The 21,511-nt window shown below is 38.0% G+C and overlaps 1 protein-coding gene and 1 pseudogene across 3 annotated transcripts in view; one reads left to right on the top strand and one right to left on the bottom strand.

The window, feature by feature from the left end:
- LOC145507793 (uncharacterized) overlaps positions 1-21,511 on the top strand; it is a 97,108-nt gene that overhangs the window by 30,954 nt on the left and 44,643 nt on the right. The window contains exons 3-5 of one of the 3 annotated variants that reach the window (XR_014055128.1): positions 9,871-9,913; positions 15,656-15,760; positions 18,646-19,195. Coding sequence is in view for 1 of the 3 variants with exons in the window: in XM_081495207.1 (XP_081351333.1) it covers positions 9,871-9,913 (43 nt within the window). In the remaining 2 variants the exon portion in view is untranslated. Of the gene's footprint in view, positions 1-9,870; positions 9,914-15,655; positions 15,761-18,645; positions 19,196-21,511 lie in introns of those variants that run through there. The other 2 variants (XR_014055127.1, XM_081495207.1) reach the window with 2 other exon arrangements.
- Positions 408-2,143, bottom strand: LOC145507473 (small ribosomal subunit protein eS4-like; annotated as a pseudogene).

Here is a 21,511-nt window from a genome sequence, read left to right on the forward strand (position 1 = left end):
TTTCTTTCCTATTGTGGAATGATGAGAAAACCAGGAATATTTGTGGAATATGGAAAGAATCATTTGACAGAAGGTATGATTCTGAGCAACAAAGAATAACTTAGCCTGGAAAAAGGGCTGGACCTAAGAAATCAACAATTCTTCTGCCAAAGACAAACAAGGATTGTGGCTGAAAGTCAGGTTTCCTGTATCTGGCTAGAAGATTAGCATCAAAGTCACAGATCTAATATTAGTTGAAGAAAAGGCTGGTAGTTTGAGAATTTAAAGTCTTTGTTGAAAGTGCTTGGTGGAAGCTTTCATCACAAAAGTTTACGTAAATTCAAGGAGGGTGAATTTGAATCCACACCAATGGCAAGATACCACTTTTCTCAAGGGTTTCTGAATTTGTTTTTTGTGCTGTAATATCTCTACTTAGCCACAAGGAGTTTTCCATCCCTGTCAGCAGCCACCAGTCTCCTGTCTACAGCAATGATGAGGTGGCCATCTTTCCCTTGGTTAAGAGAGATCCATAATTTGTTGTATTTGCCAAGACCAAAAATGTTGGGAAGCCAGGTTAGCAGAACTGCTGCCATTGACATCTTTCACATCAACCACATCTCAAGAGCCAGGATGTCTCTCTGTTGGTGATCATATCAGTTATTCCCAGGTCAGCACCACCAATCACCAAACTCAGGTTACCTGTGTTGAACTGGATGAAACTGGTGATCTTACCGGTCTCTGCATTAATCTGAATGGTGTCTGTCATTTACTTTGATGAAAGGATCCGGATAGCTGCTGGTGTAAGCATCATGGATCGTACGATGAGGGATTCTTTTAGTGCCCACTCTGCACAACTTGTATGTGGCTTCTCAGACACAATACAATGAATAGCAGAGACTTTTGGTGGCATGGATCAGATAGAAATTCTCTCTGGTCTTGTCAATGCTGATAACATTCATAAAACCAGAAGGGTAGGTTATATCAATTTGGACCTGGTCATCAACCTATTACTCTTTCTTTTTCCTCCTAGCATGGTTAATTTTATATATGTGGGGGGGGGGGCTTTCCAAGTGGCGCTTCTGGTAAAGAATCTGCCTGCCAGTGTGCAGGAAATGCAAGGGACTAGGGTTCAGTCCCTGGGTTGGGAAGATTCCCTAGAGGAGGAAATAGCACCCCACTCCAGTATTCTTGCCTGGAAAATCCCACATATAGAGGAGCCTGGTATTCTACAGTCCACAGGGTTGCAAAGAGTTGGATATGACTGAGCATACTCTACGTACATATATGTATATGTGTGTATATATATATACATCTCACAAACTCAAAGCTGTCACATACTAAGATAGCAGATGTGATATGTCAACTAAGATTCAACAAAATAAGTTTAATGTTCACATTAAATCGATGTGGTAAATTTGAGTTTTATTGCTTTTTAGTATCTAAATAAAGCTTTCAACTTTAACTTGGCTTTATTATATAAAAATGTATACATGTAGACAGTCTATACTTGGTTTATACTTAGTAAAGTATGATTCTCATATGGGTATTCCCAAACTTTCTCATGTCCCCAGGCCCCAAAGGGAAAGCTATTTGCTCACTTAGCTGCCTTCCGTTCCCTACTCTACAGCACCCCGCCCAGCCCCCCGCCACTCCAGAGAAGGGTCTGCTCCTGAGCAGATAATGGAAAAGACAACACTATGGTGGTGAAGCTTCCCTCATAGCTCAGTTGGTAAAGATTCCACCTGCAATGTAGGAGATCCCCGTTCTATTCCTGAGTTGGGAAGATCCCCTGGAGAAGGCATAGGCTACCCACTCTAGTATAAACCCAGTGGACTTGGCCCATCAATCATATTGAACCACTGCATGCATATCTGAGTTATTTTATCTCTTGTTAGAGAATACTTAAGTCTGTTCCTTGAGAAAAATTTGAAGGGAAGGCATTCTCTCAGCCTGGGGCCACTGGTTGATGGACAAGAACAAGTCCATTGGTCAGTTTGCCAAGCATCCAATACCTTGGGGTTGCTACCTGCTTCAGTACCCTTTGGGACCATAAACTATGGTCTTAGGTACAGAATGAACAAGAGAAGTTGTATACAAGCTTTGGAGAAATCATCAGAGGGGAAATGATCTACCTAGTGATTTCCAAAATAGACAAAAGGTCCATTTTAGTAAAAGTTACACAGTAGATGATATGTCAGCACAGAGGAAAGGACAGTGGATTTAAAAGCTTTAAAGTGTTGATGTTCCACACAAAAGAGCCTAAAGCAATTTGATTCTCTTTGGACTTTAAGACAATGGGAGCCTCTCTTGTTGGACAGAAGAGCTTGTTTAGTTTGATATGTCCAGAGCATCAAGCATTTATCATGAGAGCCAAGGGAGGAGGCTAAGAGTTAGTGAGGAAGCCCAGCCAGTAGGGACCAATATTCGATCCTGAGTAGCCATACAATTTTTGATAAATCTCAGGATGGCAGTTTGTGTGACTGGAATATTCACTAAGTATCTTTCACTCAATATTTATTTATAATCTCTTGAGCTTCCTTTTTAAGTTTCCTCCATTATTCTCATGCTTTATTCTCTAATAAAAAAGTATATTTTGTCAGAGGAAGGACTTTATTTTCCTTCCAATAAAAAGAAAAGTCTTGAACTTTCAAGTCCAGTTTCATAAATGGTGAGGTATAGAATAATATGTTAATATGCATCTAGCTTTAGCTTTCTTAAACGTACAAAGACAAAATTGCTAATTAAAAAGTTCCTAAGCAGGCACAACTTAAACACCAAGATTATTAGTTTATTAATAGAATAAACCTTCCAGTAGTTTTCAGATTTCAAAGTCATTTATTACCTTCTACCACAAAAGACTAAATATAGAATTTCCTTACTTCTATAGGAAAAAGGGGATAAATGTTTCAGACCACACATGAAGAATAGTTTTGCTGTGGTTTTTAGGTATATTCCCACATTTAACGATAGAAATAGAAAGCAATTTAAGAACATTTTCCATGTGTGTCCAAAATGGAAGACACATCATCCTCTTTACAAAAGAGCCAGCAGTTACTGTTGTCTGAAAAGGGCAGTTAATTCATATCCATGTGCACAGGGGCTCGTGGGTGTCCAGGAATACAAACACACATTCAGTGAGCTTACCAGAAGTTTTATGTTGTTTTCATTTGTGCAGTTTTTAAAATGCAATATATTCCCCTAGGAAGAAGTACTTTCCCCATGGCTTCTGCATACATGTGGGATCAAGGCAGCCATTTGATCCCTCATGCGGTAAAGAATCTGCCAGTAATGCAGAAGACCTGGGTTCAATCCCTGGGTTGGGAAGATCCCTGAAGAAAGAAATGGCTGCCCACTCCAATATTCTTGCCTAAGAAATACCACGGACAGACGAGCCTCATGGGCTATAGTCTATGGACTCATCAAGGGTCAGACACGACTGAGCAACTAACACTTTCAAAGGACACACACATGCACACAGGCACACGCACACAAAAATGACCCAACAGCACAAGTAGATGAAATCATGTGAATTTTCCAGCACTGTGTGGAAAATTAGAAAAAAACTGTGAAATAGTTATTACATCAGCATTTTCTGCAAATGTAATTCACCAAGTGGGGCATATTATATCTAGGAAGGATTGGCTATGTCTAGAGAGAGCTAGGTAGTTATTTCTTTTAAAAAAATGTATTTGACTACTCCAGGTCTTAATTGTGGCATTCAGGATCTGGTTCCCTGACCAGGGATTGAACCTGGACCCACTGCATTGGGAGCATGGAGTCTTAGCCACTGGACCACCAGGGAAGTCCCCAGGCAGTTATTTCTTATGGGTGGTTATCAGTTTTCTCTCTCTTTTTTGAAAAAAAATGCAGATTATTTTAAGGCCCACTAGATTTACATATTTTGACTGAATTCATTTGTTGCTTCCAAAACAATTCACTTTTTTGAGAGGGATAAGAGTTTCAATTTCCTCAACCCCTTTTCAATTCTACCCTACTCTGCTATTACCACCACTAATGAATGAAGCCAGACAGTGCAAATGTTTTGAGAACGTTCCGACTTTGACAAGGGAAAGTAAAATATTGCATGATTATGTATCGCAAATGAGGTTTTGATTGTAGCCACACAACCCAAAGATAAAATGATTTGTTCTGGTTTCGTTCTTAGTCTCTTATTGGTATTGCTCTCCAAGGCACAAATAAGAGAGTGAAAAGAACAAACAGCTTTCCAGGAGGATTTTTCTAAGAATTTCAACCAAAGATCCAAAAGATAATAGCAGAAATCAGATTCAAAAGAAACAAATAAGCGAACAATGGTAAAATGTGCAGAAAAACAGTTGAGGACTGTGGTCATCTACAAGCTACACCAAAGATTGGATAGGAAGCCGAGAAGTAGCCAGCGTGATACAAGGGAGCAAATGAATGTTTTCCAAACAGGTGTCATTCACTGGGTGTTTTCAGGAAGCTCTAGGATTGATTGAGATGGTTTCGGCATTAGGTCACTTTTCCACGAAATAGTTCTAGCAACTTTCAAGATGTGAGAGATGATGTATTATTTTTGTATAGAAGCAAACTCTGATTTATTAGGGAGAGTATAGATTAGGAAAATGACCACCCATGCTTTCTTTTTTATCTTCTTTTCCAGATGTTTTTTTGTGTGTTTGTATTCTGTTGTGATGAACTTGAGTATAATTTTGCAAATTTTTGCCTCCATGATAACATACAAGTAGAGCTGGCTGGACTTTCCCAGAAATGGTGGTGCTAAGTAAAGTAACATGGGCAGAGTCTGGGGCTAATGTTTATATAAACCCTAGAGCACCTTTCAGACCTTAAATGTCAAATCTGCATCAAAATCTAGTTAGAAGGAAGAGTCATTGCAGTAAACAATAATTCATTGAATTCTATCTAGGAGAGTGTTTTGGTTTTTCTGGGTCTTCCCTGCTTATTAGCTTATTACTATAGAATTTTTAAAAAAATTTTGTTGAATTACAGTTGGTTTACAATGTTGTGGTAATTTCTGCTGTATAGGAAAGTGACTCAGATACACATACACACACACACGCCTATATCTTTTCTGTATTCTTTTCTATTCTGGCTTATCACAGGATATTAAATATAGTTCCCTGTGCTAGTAGAGAAAATTTTAATTTTTATTCTATAAGGCAGAAAGTTAAACAGTCATGGACATCTTAAATAAGTTCAAGTAAGGCTGAGATGGAACTAAATTTGGTCAGTTTAATTTTTGGCTGCTCTTCAATTTAGTTTAAACCACAGTTATCACTGATCCGTTCAGTTGCATAATTCATTCTACTTAAGAATGTTCGTTTCTCCCATGCCACACAAGTAGAGCTGGCTGGACTTTCCCAGAAATGGGGGTGCTAAGTAAAGTAACATGGGCAGAGTCAGGGGCTAAGATAACACATTTCTACCATGAAATATGCCACAAAAACAAAGGTAGAGACCATTTGATCCATTCCTTAGAATTATTCTTAAAATGTAGTTAGCATATGATTTTATTGACTGTGTACTTGAGATTAAAACTGAAACTATATATTCTCCTATATGAAAAAAAGTGTTTCTTATTTTTGTAAACTTGATAATGTGTCCCTAACGTTCTAGAAAGAGCTCTGGAATCCTGGTGCCTGGAAATGAGAAAAATACCTAAGGTCTAAATTTCACAGGGTAGAAGAGATCAGTTTCATTTTAAACTCTTCTTCAATTTAGTTGACAGCACTAGGGTATCATTTGACTTGCCTGTTTTCAGCATATATTAGGAAGTTGCTAGGCTAAATGAGGTGAAGGAGGAGTTTATGGTAAAATATCCTTGCTCTTGAGCCATGTATAAACGTGTATTCTTAGAAGCTCTGTTAACATAGGACAATGTGCTGGTACGTTTGTAACTCACCTAAATATTCCAGCAAACAAGATGTCACAAAGATATGGTATCCTCATGGCACAAAAATGTAGACATTTATGATGTGTTGTTTTATGTTTTCAGTAAAGTGTTTCATAATAATGGCTGTGTGTGGGTTCAGTTCAGTTCAGTTCAATTCAGTCGCTCAGTCGTGTCCGACTCTTTGCGACCCCATGAATCGCAGCACGCCAGGCCTCTCTGTCCATCGCCAACTCCCGGAGTCTACCCAAACCCATGTCCATCGAGTCGGTGATGCCATCCAACTATCTCATCCTCTGTCATCCCCTTCTCCTCCTGCCCCCAATCCTACCCAGCATTACGGTCTTTTCCAATGAGTCAACTCTTCGCATGAGGTGGCCAAAGTATTGGAGTTTCAGCTTCAACATCAGTCCTTCCAATGAACACCCAGGATTGATCTCCTTTAGGATGGATTGATTGGATCTCCTTGCAGTCCAAGGGACTCTCAAGAGTCTTCTCCAACACCACAGTTCAAAAGCATCAATTCTGCAGCACTCAGCTTTCTTCACCGTCCAACTCTCACATCCATACATGAACACTGGAAAAACCATAGCCTTGACTAGACGGACTTCTTTTGGCAAAGTAATGTCTCTGCTTTTAAATATGCTATCTAGGTTGGCCATAACCTTCCTTCCAAGGAGTAAGCGTCTTTTAATTTCATGGCTGCAATCACTATCAGCAGTGATTCTGGAGCCCAAAAAATAAAGGGGTGTTTCCACTGTTTCCCCATCTATTTCCCATGAAGTGATGGGACCAGATACCATGATCTTAGTTTTCTGAACGTTGAGCTTTAAGCCAACTTTTTCACTCTCCTCCTTCACCTTCATCAAGAGTCTCTTTAGTTCTTCACTTTCTGCCATAAAGGTGGTGTAATCTGCATATCTGAGGTTATTGATATTTCTCCCGGCAATCTTGATTCCAGCTTATGTTTCTTCCAGCCCAGCAAGCTGTGGTGAATTAGCACTGAACTGAGGGTAAGACTTTTTCCTATTCCTCCCATCCTCGTAAGCTAATTTCACCTTGCTACCCAGGCTGGTCTGAAAGGTTTATTCCCACAAGAGTTTTCCCTTGATGAATTCACACTTACCATATAAGATTTTAAATTTCAAAAATCACCTGAAACATGCTATTTCACTTTTGTGTCCCACCCAAGTGCCTGCACATAGTTAACCCAGTAAATAGTTACAGAAAGAGGAGAGGAAGGAGGAAAGGATGAAAGGAAGAGAGGGAGGGAGGATTCTATATCCTGTGTACATTGTGGTCACACTGGCTAATGTAATATGTGTGATGTGGTGTGTATAGCTCAAATAGTCATAGGTCTCTCCCTGTGTTGTTGGTTGACATGTCCTGTTGTGATGTTGACTAGAACAAACCACCTGTAACTAGGAAGCCAGTCACCAATTTTTAAAATTTTATTTTTAATTAATTTTCATTGGCATATAGTTAATTTACAACATTGTGTTAGTTTTAGGTGTACAGCAAAGTGAATCAGTTATACATATACATGCATCTACTCTTTTTAAGATTCTTTTCCTATATAGGTTATTACAGAGTATTAAGTAGAGTTCCCTGCAGCAACCTTATTTTTAGAGAGTAATCACAAAATGGGGAGAGATTTATGCCAGTCACCATTTTAAAGATTTGATCTCAACAGATATCTACCTGTCTGATTCACTATTGCATACTCGGTAAAATTTGGTGTTCAGAGCATTTGAGTTACTACCTCAGGCCCTTTAAAAAATTTTTTAAAATAATTTTCCTGTAAAAGGAATATGTCTTTTTTGACTATTGAACACTAAGTAAATGTGTAATTTCAGTGTTTGAGGAATCCGGGATTCAGTGAGAATGTTGTATTTCTATGACATAGATGCACATAGAGGTAGTCCTGCTGACTGGAAGGAAATAAAGGAAAGAATCTAGTTATGAAAAAACCAGATGATTGAGGAGGGGAAGGAATCTAAGACATGAACTCTCACTACTTTCCTGCTGCACCTGTTGTGCTCTGGTTGCAGGGAACCTGCCCATCTTATTCCCACTACAGGAAGCTCATCTACATATCTGGTGGCTGAAAAGGTGAGCAAGAACTCAGGGCGCTGTGGGTTATGTACTATGGAAGCGTGAGCTCTCTCTACTCACTGTGGAAATTTTGATTGGTTCAGGCTCTATTCACAGTATTGCCAGGGAAGATCAGCTGGCCGTGCACTGAGTGGTCTCTTAGGGCAGCATTTCCAGTAGTGAATTCTCCTTTGTTAGGCAACTGGTCCTCAAACTTTTAGTATCAGTAGTTATATTGCTAATATTTCATAATTTAGTGGACTTATGGGATATGCACCCATGCTCACAAAACTTCCAAGATGTTTTGTACACCTAAAATTAACACAATATTGTAAATCAGCTCTATTTCAATAAAAATGTACAAACTTCCAGATACAAAATAAATGTCATGCATATGTAATGTACAGAATGGTAACTATAGTTAATAATACTATATTGTGAATTTGAAAGTGGCTAAGAGGGTACATCTAAAAAATTCTCATCACAAGAAAATAAAATTGTAAATCTGTGAGGTGATGGATGGTAACTAGATGTTGTGATAATTTCACAATATACACAAGTATTGAATCATATCATACACCTGAAACTAATATAATATGTCAATTATACTGCAATATTTTTTTTTAAATAAATCAAGTAGATAGATGACCCTCAGGAACAAAAAAAGGAGAGAAAGTTCACATTTTGAACATTCATTGAGCTATCCATTTATAATTTGTGAAATGTTTGTATGTTTGTGAACGCTCAGTAAAAACTTATTTCAAAACATATCTATTCAACAAGCAGCTTTGCTTATTTAAGGAATGAGGAAACTAATCCTCATTTTAAGCTTTAGTTGGGCAAATAGTTGTTAGGAAATTTAAACATGGTATAGAAGGTTAGATGAAGTGACTTTTGGTTATGTAATATTTTGACCCTTATGTTGTGTAACTTTCTGATGCTAGGTTGAAGTCTCCTATATCTTCAATCATTCTTCAGATAACCTAGTTTCATGTCCATCTGTTATTGTAAACCAATTTGTTTTGAAGGCAAATCGTTCTCCAAGAACAGAACCATCAGCTTTGTTGTTCTAATTGCCACAGTGTGCCCTCAGATTTTACGAAATTTCACTGACGTGTTTCGGCACTTGTGCTGTGAGTCTTTGTCAGACAGTCTCTAGTAGCAGAAACTAAATCCCATTAACCTTCATGTTGCTCTTACTCTCCCTCATTTTCCAGGTTGTACCAAGTGCTCAATGTTTGGGGGCTGCTGTTGACATGTTGTTTGCTATTTCAGTCCCTTTGGTTCTGGGCATCTTCAGGGAATACTAACAGAAATGGAAAACAAATATAAAGTAAAAAGGCAAAAAGAAGGAGTATAAAGCAGGCAGAAAAAGCAAATTTTGTCTTACAAAGTGAAGCTAGAAGTAATTTGATGGAGAAGGAAGCAAAGAACCCAAAGCATGTGATTCATGAGATAAAGTGAGTCTCAAGTGAGAACAAAATGTGACAGAGGAAGTTCAGTGCTTGAGAAGTCCTGGTAAACTACAAATATGGATCACAACTGAATTTTAAACTCTTGGTTGGAAACTACTAAGAAAAAATAAAATACATACAGTCTATATAAAAAAGAAAACAAAGATTTTAGGAATCTTCCTGCAAATTTATCCACAGAAGAAAAGCAATTTATATCTCTGTGTTCAGGATGGGGTTTATAAGATGCCAGGCATTTTACCAGGTGTCACTGAATATCTGGAAGATAGCTCTTATTTGTAAATGTGATTGAGTATTCCTGTCTTGCGTTCTGTGAAGCCTTCCTATATACATAGTTTCTTAATTTTTGTATCTTAAATGGGTTTCTGTCACTTGCAACCAAAAGCACACTAATACTTAAACCTGCAAGTGTTTTTTTTTTTTTTTTTTAAATAGAACCTGGAGAAAATATGGAACAAACTCATGAGGGCTGGAAGCAGTGAGTATTTCCCCATTCCAAAAATAGAATGAAAAACTGTTAATTTTTGGTAACGATACCTGATTTTTCTCTTGCGATCAGATAGTATGCTCTTTGAGGCTGAAGTTTTAATAATTTTGTACTAAATTATTGGGCTTTCCAGGTGGCTCAGTGGTAAAGAATCTGTGTGCCAATTCAGGAGATGCAAGTTCAATCCCTGGGTTGGGAATATCCCCTGGAGAAGGAAAGGCAAACCACTTCAGTATTCTTGCCTGGGAAATCAAATGGACAGAGGAGGCTGGTGGGCTACAGTTCATGGGGTTTCAAAGAGTCAGACATGACTTTTTGTTGTTCCATAGACTGCAGCACACCAGGCTTCCCTGTCCTTCACTAGCTTCAGGAGTTTGCTCAAACTCATGTCCATTGAGTCAGTGATGCCATCCAATCATCTCATCCTCTGTCACCCTCTTTTCTTCCTGCCCTCAATCTTTCCCAGCATCAAGGTCTTTTCCAATGAGTTGGCTTTTTGCATCAGGTGGCCAACGTATTGGAGCTTCAGCTTCAGCATCAGTCCTTCCAATGAATATTTAGGGTTGATTTCCTTTAGGATTGACTGGTTTGATCTCTTGCCATCCAAGGGACTCTCAAGAGCCTTCTGCAGTACCACAATTGGAAAGGACATGACTTAGGGGCTGAACAATAACAAAAGTAAATTATTAAATGATCAGAAATTAGTGAATATTTCTGATGGCCTCCATAGATGTATTTCAAGGGGGCAAGGAGTTCCTGTTCAAGGTTACTTTGCTAAAAACTAAAATTGAAAATAATGGGGTAAGTATATAACTTTGTTATAGGGAAGATCTTTAACTGCTTAAGATCAAGTTGTCATTGGTCTTTCTGAGTTGCGATGTTAGTATAGTTTTTTTTCAATAGACTCTGCTTCTCATGCTAAAGATAACACAGGGTTGTGGTTTGAAATATGAGTATAAAGGAAAAGAGGAGATGAATCAGAAAACACCAATTTCATTGTCTCTTACTCCTCTTATCTCACAAAGCACCCTTTGATAATTGCTATAGTATGTAGTTCTGGTTGGAAATTAACCTTAGCATTCCATCATTCTTGAGCTGTGCAATCCAGTATGGTATCCACTAGCCACATGTGGCCAAGTAAATTTAAATTAATTAAAATTAAATAAAATGAAAAATGTACTTCTTCTTTGGCTCAAGCCACTTAGCAAATACTCAGTGGCTATGTATGTCTAATGTCTACCATAATGGATGGCACAAAATAAGAGCATTTCCATCATTGGAGGAAATTTTATAGGATAGCTCTGATCTAAAATTCATTTATGGAAAAAAATATCTAGCTGCCCGAGTCAGCCCTATTGTGTTTTATTTATGCTCCAAAGCTGATAACTTTAAGTAGAAATTAGAAGAATGGACAATGTCTTCAGTTTGTAGTTCAGTTTACACTAGACCACACAGTTTCCTATATTGTTAATTAATGAGGAGCGTCTACAATAATGATATTGCGCAGCAGCCACTTAAATAGTCTTAGGGTAATTATATGATGAAAAATATTCTCAAGACTGAAAAAAAGTGACCATGTTTTTCTCAACATCTTAAGTAATTCACAGTCACCAAAATCACCACCAAAAAACTGAACAACTCATTTGCGACAGCCCAAGGATTATACAATGCCCCTTTCATGGATGATTCTGAAAGACAGTGAAAATATTTCCAAGAGTCTGATCTTGGGGTCAATATTGACCAATTATGAGGCTAATTCAATTGTCAAAGTAGTTAGTCACACATCCAATGTCCATCTTGTTACCTCCGTCTGTAAGTGTCCAAGGTGTGCTGTGTTCCCCTCTCTAATTTTTTAAATGGGAATTTTCACTGCCGCTGTCTTCCCCTTCCCACCCCACTCTCTGCCACCTTGAGCTATATTAGAGGAGAATGTTAAGTCTATATATTTTTTGTACCTCAAGAGCCTTGTTTGCATCTGATGGAGCCCTCTAGGGAAGGAATCCTGAATTTCTGAACTGATGATCATGTCACTTCTGGAACATTAACAGGATGCAATTTCTAATTGTCTACTTCACAGTTAGTAGAGTGGGGTTGAGGGGACTTGAGGTTCATGGAACAGATAAAGTAGGTTAAGCAGGAGTTCATTAGGAATTTTGTGTGAAAATGAGGAAATACATGTGTTAGAGAAGTCATAGAATGATGAATAACTCTTTAGCTGTGACTAATTCCAAATCTGGTAGAACATCTCTCCTCAATCTGACATATTATTGCTTTTGTTTTTTGTTTTTTTTTATAGTATGACTCCTTCTTGGCTCCAGTGTGTTGGTGAAGCTTATACTTATCTAAAGGCTTTTCCCAGACTTTTCCCTATAGCCAGAGCTGATCAGTCTAAAGATGTGCACCAAACCTAGGCATGATAAAATGAAGTATGAAAGTCCAAATACAATATTGTAAAGTTAAAAAATAGAAAATAAACTAATTAAAAAAAAAAAAAAAAGAAAGTCCAGAATGTGATCATGAACAATCTTTCAGAAAAAAGAACATACAATTAGGAGCAGGGAAACCTGACTCTCGTCATAACTGTCAGTTTGTTCAGCCTGGGACATATCACTTTATCTCTCTGGACCTAAGTTTCTTCAGATGTAAAAAGAAAGGCTTGATACTAAAATATTGTTATATCTCAGGGTATTGTCTATGGAATGTTAGTGACCATAAAGCAAGGGAAAAAATGGTGTTGGTCAGTTCTGCACTTACTGAAGTTTCTTTGCAATAAGACTTCTCAGAACATTTAATAAATTAATGTGCACTGTGAATCTTCTAGAAAGATCCAAATGTACAATATTTACTTAATTTATTTGATATCAGATCATTTTCTTCCCTAGAAGGCTTTCACAAGGCAATGTTTCCGTGGAATACGTTTTGAAAAATGTGGCAGAAGATCTCTGAGATCCTTTGCTGCTCCAAGATCCCAAGCATTTCATGCTCCCAGCTTTCACTGGCTTATGGTACAGCCCAGTGGAGAAGAGAGCATTTAATATTGAGTCTACATAGTTTGCAATCAGACTCTCACTTCAGTTAGAAACCTTGTGAGGCACCCAGATGTGTCACTTGCATAGTGCCAAGCAGGCAGCTTGACTGGATTTTTGTTCAAATCAGGCGAGCCTGTTGGCATGGAGCAGAAAGAGAGAGTGAGGATTCCTGGCTGCCTTTTCCATTAGCCACGCAGCAGCTGCAGCCCATGGCTGAACTGTTCTTCATCTTAACTGGGCATGTGTCCAGTAGCACTGAAGAATATAGACAAGGAAGAAAGGGTGGTAGATTCCCTTTACGATCTGAAGGACGGCAAGCTACTACCTATCCTTAACTAAAGGAATCCTAGAGCATTTACCCAGGATTCCAACATTGAGGGCAGGAGCATAAGGGGGCAACAAAAGGATAATTTGGGTAGGTGGCATCATTGACTCAATGGACATGAGTTTGAGCAAGCTCCAGGAGATGGTGAAGGACAGGGAACCCTGGCACGCTGCAGTCCATGGGGTCACAAAGAGTCAGACGTGACTGAGCAGGTGAACAACAACCAACATTAGAAGCTATTTGAAAGGTCATCTCATCTAGCTACTCAGTGGCTACTTGACTTCTTTTTGTCACTGTGTTAGGTATTTTCATTGAGAAACACATTAGCAGCAAAACAAGCTATTGTACCCATAGAGATCTAATAAGCAGAAAAGGCTCCTTTATTGACTCCCTACAGATTTCATCTGTTGGTTTGGTTCTACTTTCTAGGATCATTTAGAATGAGCCTAAACCAGTCTCACATGCCAGACCTAAAAATCAGAAGGTGGGTCACCTTGTAGTTCTGAAGATCACATGAAATACCAGTGAAACTGCTTTGAAACCATTCAATGACATGACAGATAAATATAGAAAATTACATTGAGCATTTTTTATGACCTTCTTGTACCATCTTCTCTCAAAGTTGGGGTACACAATGTTTGCTTAAGTCATGAGATATCTGCATATTTCTAAAAGAATGTCTATACAGCTAATGTAGGCGATATATGGAACATAGTGCTTTTGTTAGCATATGGGTAAATATTATATATAATTCACACTGAGCACCAAGATAGAAATCCCCAAATATGCATGCAGCAGCTGTAGTATAATCATACACTGGCAGTGAATTATTGTCTGAAGGTGAACCATATAATAAGCTCTGCAGTGGTCAGTGGGTGAAGAACTCAGAGGAGGGGCCTACCAGGGATTTTGTCTGGGGAACTGTTTGATCTGTTGCCAACTTGGTCACAGATATCGATTACAGAAAATTCTATGAGATATGCATATCATTAACTTAGTAACATAATATTTTGGTCTCTATGGTGTTCCTCCTGAATGTATAAATGCAGCTAACATGTGTTTCTGCCAATGAGAGAGATTTTTTTAGGTGAATCACCATAAAACTTGGGGGGAATAAAGAGCTTTCTGACATGTTAACAGAAACTACAGAAACTAGACTGCATTAATCAATCCTTTTGAAGTTTTTCATGAATCACTTTATATCCTAAATGAACTTGGGGGAAAAAAAAAACTTTAAAATGCCTATAGATAAATTGACAAGTTGCTCATTTGACTAAAGCTTTTCTTAAGACTCAGAATGTCAGCAGAATAGCAAGTTAAAAGTTTCTGGAATCTTTGGTTTAATAGATTTTGTTATTTCTTCTGTTCAGAGGAGAATTCACTATATTTTGAGCATGTCCCAAAGAAAACTTAGACCAAATGATTCTTCCCTTTTCAATTATTTTAAGAGATCATCTTTATGGAATTATGTGTTATCTCAGGAAGGAGTTCTTTGTTATTATCTCTACTAATTTGCCTCAAACTACCATTCCTTTTCTTGAACAATTTTTCACTAAGACTTTTGTCAGGTATAAATGATTAATCATTCTTTATTTTTAGCAATTCATACATTTTCTAGTAAATACTTTGAAAACAAACATTTGAATCTTCTTTAGTTTTCTGACTCTTTTATCAGAAATTGAATTTTATTTGGCTCATTTGTTGGCATGGAACTGAAAACATCACTTAAAATTACCATGAGTGATCTGAAAAACTACTGAATAATTTATATCTAAAAGTTGAATAGATCTCCATTATTATCTGTAGCATTTTCCATCCAATGTAGGAGTATAAGGAATTTCTGACAGGTTAATATTCAACCAATCTTTTTCCTTTCCTTCCTTTCTTCCCTCATTCTGTCCATTTGTCTATTAGGTTTAGATAGATAGATGATAGATAGCTAGATAGATGATAGCTAGATAGATAGATAGACAGGGGTATTCTGACAGGAAACCAAAATCTTTGGATCAGAAGACAAATTGTTATTACCCGCAGAGCATTTTAGCATTAGTTTTCCAGCCCTCCACAGGGCAACACAATGAGGACACATGTTCACTTGAACATTCATCAAGATTGTTCCATAGGAGAGGAGCTCAGAAATTATGAGACTCAAAGCTTAAATAATGTGGCTAGCACAAGATCCCATCCTCCCTTCAGAGAGAGAAAGTCCTTCACTCTGGAATATAATCAAATCTCTGGGGAGGGGAATGAGAAATTTCCAGAGTTTTTAGTACCCTGGAGTGTAAACAAGTGATTCTGGGGTAAACAACTCTTAAAATATATTCACTATACAGTATCTTTTCATCTTTTCACCAAGTTAATACTAGTGTTCTTCCTCAGATTTCCTGCACTGTGCAGAAATGTGGAAATATTCATTCTAGTGGTGAATGAATATTCAGTGGGGTCTTCAAGTGGTGAAGACAAAGCATAAACAAGAAAAAATAAGTAAGTATATTGTACATTAGAAAATGAAGTGCTGAAGGAAAACCTCAAAAGGAGAAGAGAGACAGAAGTGTGAAAGTTGGGCGGGGCAGATTGAAATTCTAGGGAGGTTCAAAGTGGTCTGGAAGCTGTCATGCTACCATGTCCCTCACTTTCAAATTACAAATCCCTTTGAAATGAAAGAAAAGATTTGAGGAGATTTTCTTTAACAATTTAGTTTGTTGTTGATGTTGCTGTTTTTTAACTCAGAAATTCTCTGTACTTCTCTTTAGTCTTGCTTTTCCTCCTTCTACACCAGCTGCCATGATAAGAGACAGTTGACGTGGGAAAATCTAAGGTTCCCATTTGATAGGAATTCTCGACAGTTTTGCAAGAGGACACAAATCAAATTAGAAAATAATGCCTCAGCCCAAGCACTAAAAAGCAAGAATGTGTGAAAATATGACAACTTGGAGTTAAAATGAGGAAATCCCAGATGTTCTGAGGCTGTTTGTGTTTGGCCACAACAACATGAAAGTGATTCAGGGGCGTTTGCCATTTTTTAATCCTAGGGTGGCTTCCCTTGCCCCATCCAGTGCCAAGTCATGTATCTGCTCCCTCTGTGCTCAGAGAATAGAAGCTTATTTTGCCATTAGCCTAGACAAACCGAAAGGAGAAGGACAAACAGACTTCAAGTAAGAGTACATATTTTCTTTCAATTCCAAAGTAAATTATTTTTGAGTTATTCCTTTCCTTGACACAAATAATTGTGACTTGATTAAATGCGGAGATTTCAAATGATGGCATTTGGGGCTTTTTATTGGAAAACAAGAGATAATATGAACATAACTCTTGATATTTCAATGTAGTCACCTGTCAAAATTGTGAGTAAAATGTCATCTCTTAGATTACATCTTTCTTCTCTCAAATAGTGTATAATGATGACACCACTTCACCCTGAAACCTCTATCTTTTCTTCATCTGTCTCTTATCATGCATGTCTAGATTTGTTAAATATTCTTGTTTTGCCTTATTCTTCTAATACTTGCATGTGTGTTAAGTCGCTTCAGTCATGTCCTACTCTTTGTGACCCTATGGACTGCAGCCTGCCAGTCTCCTCTGTCTATAGGATTGCCTGATTGTTAGGTGGATTCTTTACCATTAGTGTCACTTGGGAAGCCCCTGTAATATGGAAGGTCCTTCAAAATTAATTTCGCTTTTCCTTTTTTTTCATTCTTTTTCGTGTTTTCAATTAAGCTTGAATAAATGAATTCCTCACTTCACAAGGGTGCAGAACAGTCCCAGGAATGAAGAGGACAGACTGACAATTACTAGACTGCAATACAAGCCTTTAAAAGAGTTGCCATAAGTCTGCTTTTTGTTGTTTGTTGTTCATTTGCTCAGTCATGTCTGACTCTTTGCAATCCCGTGGACTGCAGCATGCCAGGCTTCCCTGTCCTTTACCATCTCCTGGAGCTTGCTCAAACTCATGTCCGTTGAGTTGGTGATGCCATCCAACCATCTCCTCTTAACGTGAAACAATGCTTCACTGAGAGTGGACATTTTTCCCCCCAGTTTTATTGAGATATAATTGACATACAGTACCATGTAGGGCTTTCCCCTGGCTCAGTGGTAAAGAATCCGCCTGCAATACAAGAGATGGGAACTCAGTCCCTGGGTGGGGAATATCCCTGAAGGAGGGCATGGCAACCCACTCCAGTGTTCTTGCCAGGAAAATCTCACGGACAGAAAATCTCATGTGGCAGGCCACAGTCTATGGGGTCACTATGAGTCAGACACATCTGAAGCGACTGAGCATAGGCAAGTTTAAGGTATACAACATAAAGACTTATCTTAATACATCATGAAATGGTCTCATGAATGTCCATCATCTCATATAATTGCAACACTGAAGAAATAGAAATGAAAAATTTTCCTTGTAAGGATTTACTCTCCCAATAACTTTCATTTATAACATAAACATATAGCAGTGTTAGTTATCTTTATTGTGTTGTACATTCTACCCTAGTCCTTATTTATCTTATAGCTGTAAGTTTGTACCTTCATCCAACGCCCTCTCCTCTGGTAACCTCAAACCTGATCTTTTTTTATGAGTTTGTTTATTTGTTTATAAAGTACAATTGACCTACAACATCCTGTGAGTTCTTGGAACAGTACATAGTAATTTATTTCTATATCTTTCAAAATGTCACCATGATAAGTCTAGTTGTTGTCTGTCACCATACAAAGATATACCTTTTCTTATGCATCTTGAATATCCTCTGTTGTATCTAACACAAGTTTTGATCAACAATTACCTTCTCGTTGATGGATTAATTCTTCTTCTTACCTCACTTGTGACAGCAAGTGTTCACTTTTCTGTTCAACATGAGAAACGACAGCAACAACTAGACCAACTGGAGTCCTAAAATCAGGGGTGGGGCTGAAGGTGAGAGGGATAAGTCTTTTAACCAAGACTTCAGGTAACTTCATTCCCTGTGATGAGAAGTACAGATGTAGTAGACAGCAACACCTTCAGCCTCGATCAGAACAGTTTTGCTCTGATTCTTTTCTTTATCCTGACCATGAGCAGTTTAGGAAGAACTTCTGGCAGAGTTATACCCTCCCAACCATCAGACACCTACAAAAAATTTTCATCCTCATGCAAAAGCAAGCCATGACTCATAGGGAATGACCCAAAGCAAATACGTATTGGAGGTTTGGGATACATGCTTTGATTTTCTTTTTAAAGATTTACCTACTCTTCCATAACAGTAACTTAAATTCTTGTTTATAAAGTGAAGTCTCAATGAAATACTCTTCTCCAACCCTCTTCTTAAGAGAAGCCATGTAAAATTATTACTTGAAATTATACAGTATGTCTCCTATTGAATTCTGTTTTATATTAGGGAGAAGAACTGGAAGATTCCATTGCAAATTTGAAAAATTTGATCAGACTTTTGAAGAGGATTAATTGGTTATTAAATTCAAGGATCTCCCCCTCCCTGAAACGTTCCCCTCTCAAACCCTCCCAATCAATTACCTGGGCCTATTTTAGTTTTCTAAAACCATGAATATTCACTGGAAGGACTGATCCTGATGCTGAAGCTGAAGCTCCAATACTTTGGCCACCTAATGTGAAGAACTGACTCACTGGAAAAGACCCTGATACTGGGAAAGACTGAAGGCAAAAGGAGAAGCAGGCAGCAGAGGATGAGATAGATAGATAGCATCACCAACCCAGTGGACATGAATTTGAGCAAACTACGGGAGATAGCAAAGGACAAGTAAGCCTAGCATGCTGCAGTCCACAGGGTTGCAAAGAGTCAGACATGACTTAGCAACTGAACAACATTTTAGTTTCATCACTGGACTTGTGCATACTTGTTATAACACTTAACTACTGAAATTATCTCTTTTAAGCCTTTCTCTGCAAATAAACATCAAGATTGTGGAGCAGGGGCAGTATTGTATCTAACTCTAATTTGTATCTCTAACAATAATTGTTGAATGAAATGTTCAATAATAAATGAATGTCATTCATTTATTATTGAACATTTCATTCAACAATTAATGTTAGACATTAATTAACTAACTAATTAATTAACATTAATTAATTAACAATTAATGTTAGACATGAGACAGATGCTCAGGGCTGGGGCAATGGGATGACCCAGAGGGATGGGATGGGGAAGGAGGTGGGAGGGGGGTTCAGGATGGGAAACATATGTAAACCCATGGCTGATTCATGTCAATGTATGGCAAAAACCGCTGCAATGTTGTGAAGTGATTGGCCCTCAACTAAAATAAATAAATTAATTTTAAAAAAAAGTCAAAAAAAATAATAATAATAAATGAATGAAAGTGGCAGAAACACAAGAACCATCTTCCTCATGGAAAGGCAGTTAATAGGAATAGTCTATACCTCATTACTTTAACTTGTGTGTATTCTTAATAATGATTGTGTGAATTAACTAAATGTCACCATTACCAATTTTCTCATTAACATAGTGACATGTGATACCCTATGCCTCTATTATTACAATTCTGTATTTTAGGAAGGAAAATTCCAATAATGAACCAAAACTGCTGCTTTATATATTACAACTGAACCTCCCTAGAGGTTTCATACGAGACTGGCTCAGAAAGCCAATGGAAAGTAATTTGTGAGAGAGACTGGAAAAGATCATAGTAAGTAAAATGAAAATAATTTCCAGTACTGAAGAATTACATTATTGGGGGATATAAAAGTCATCTTTGCAATAGTTTTCTGACTTTCCTACTTTGTCAAAATTCAAGTCCTGAGCAAGAAATTGATCAGAATTTTTTTTTTTTTCATTTTTAAACCTGCTCTTTGTTCCATTTTAAAGGCAAAGTAGACTTCTCTGAGGGTCCAGTGGTTAAGACTCCATGCTTCCACTGCAAGGGGAGCAGGTTTGATCCCTAGTTCAGAAGGTTTCCACATGTCGCACATTGCAGTCAAAAAATAAAATAAATAAAAATGCATATAAAAGCAAAGTAATACCTATAAGTGAAGGTGTCCAAATGTGTATGTAACTTTAACAAAAATAGCACCACCCTTATTAGATCCCACAATTTTCTGTACATTACTAATATGCATTAGTATTAATAGGGAGTATCTTCATTGCCTCCACCATAGTTTGGCCCCAGGTAAATAATAGGAAGGGAACACAGCCCCACCCATCAACAGAAAATTGGATTAAAGATTTACTGAGCATGGCCCCGCCCATTAGAACAAGACCCAGTTTCCCCCTCGGTCAGTCTCTCCCATCAGGAAGCTTCCATAAGCCTCTTATCCTTCTCCATCAGGGGGCAGACAGACTGAAAACCATAATCACAGGAAACTAACCAATCTGATCACATGGACCACAGCCTTGTCTAACTCAATGAAACTATGAGCCATGCTGTGTAGAGCCACCCAAGACAGATGGGTCAATGGTGGACAGTTCTAACAAAATGTGGTCCACTGGCGAAGGGAATGGCAAACCACTTCAGTATTCTTGCCTTGAGAACCCCATGAACAGTATGAAAAGGCAAAAGATAGGACACTGAAAGATGAACTCCCAAGGTCGGTAGGTGCCAAATATGCTACTGGAGATCAGTGGAGAAATAGCTCTAGAAAGAATGCAGAGATGGAGCCAAAGCAAAAACAACACCCAGTTGTGGATGTGACTTATGATGAAAGTAAAGTCCAATGCTATAAAGAGCTATATTACATAGGAACCTGGAATGTTAGGTCTATGAATCAAGGCAAATTGGAAGTGCTCAAACAGGAGATGGTAAGAGTGAATGTCGACATTTTAGGAATCAGCGAACTAAAATGAACTGGACTAAAATTTAACTCAGATGACCATTATATCTACTACTGTGGGCAAGAACCCCTTAGAAGAAATAGAGTAGCTCAAAGTCAAAAAAGAGTCCAATATGCAGTACTTGGTTGCAATCTCAAAAATGACAGAATGATCTCTGTTCATTTCCAAGGCAAACCATTCAATATTATGATAATCCAAGTCTATGCCCTGACCAATAATGCTAAAGAAACTAAAGTTGAACGGTTCTATGAAGACCTACAAGACCTTCTAGAACTAACACCGAAAAAAGATGTCTTTTTCATTATAGGGGACTGGAATGCAAAAGTAGGAGATCAAGAAACACTTGGAGTAACAGGCAAATTTGGCCTTGGATAACAGAATGAAGCAGGGCAAAGACTAATAGAGTTGTGCCAAGATGACACACTAGTCATAGCAAACACCC

Source organism: Giraffa tippelskirchi, chromosome 5 (assembly GCF_054371585.1).
Source record: "Giraffa tippelskirchi isolate mGirTip1 chromosome 5, T2T-mGirTip1v1.2.pri, whole genome shotgun sequence".
NCBI classification, from domain to species: domain Eukaryota; kingdom Metazoa; phylum Chordata; class Mammalia; order Artiodactyla; family Giraffidae; genus Giraffa; species Giraffa tippelskirchi.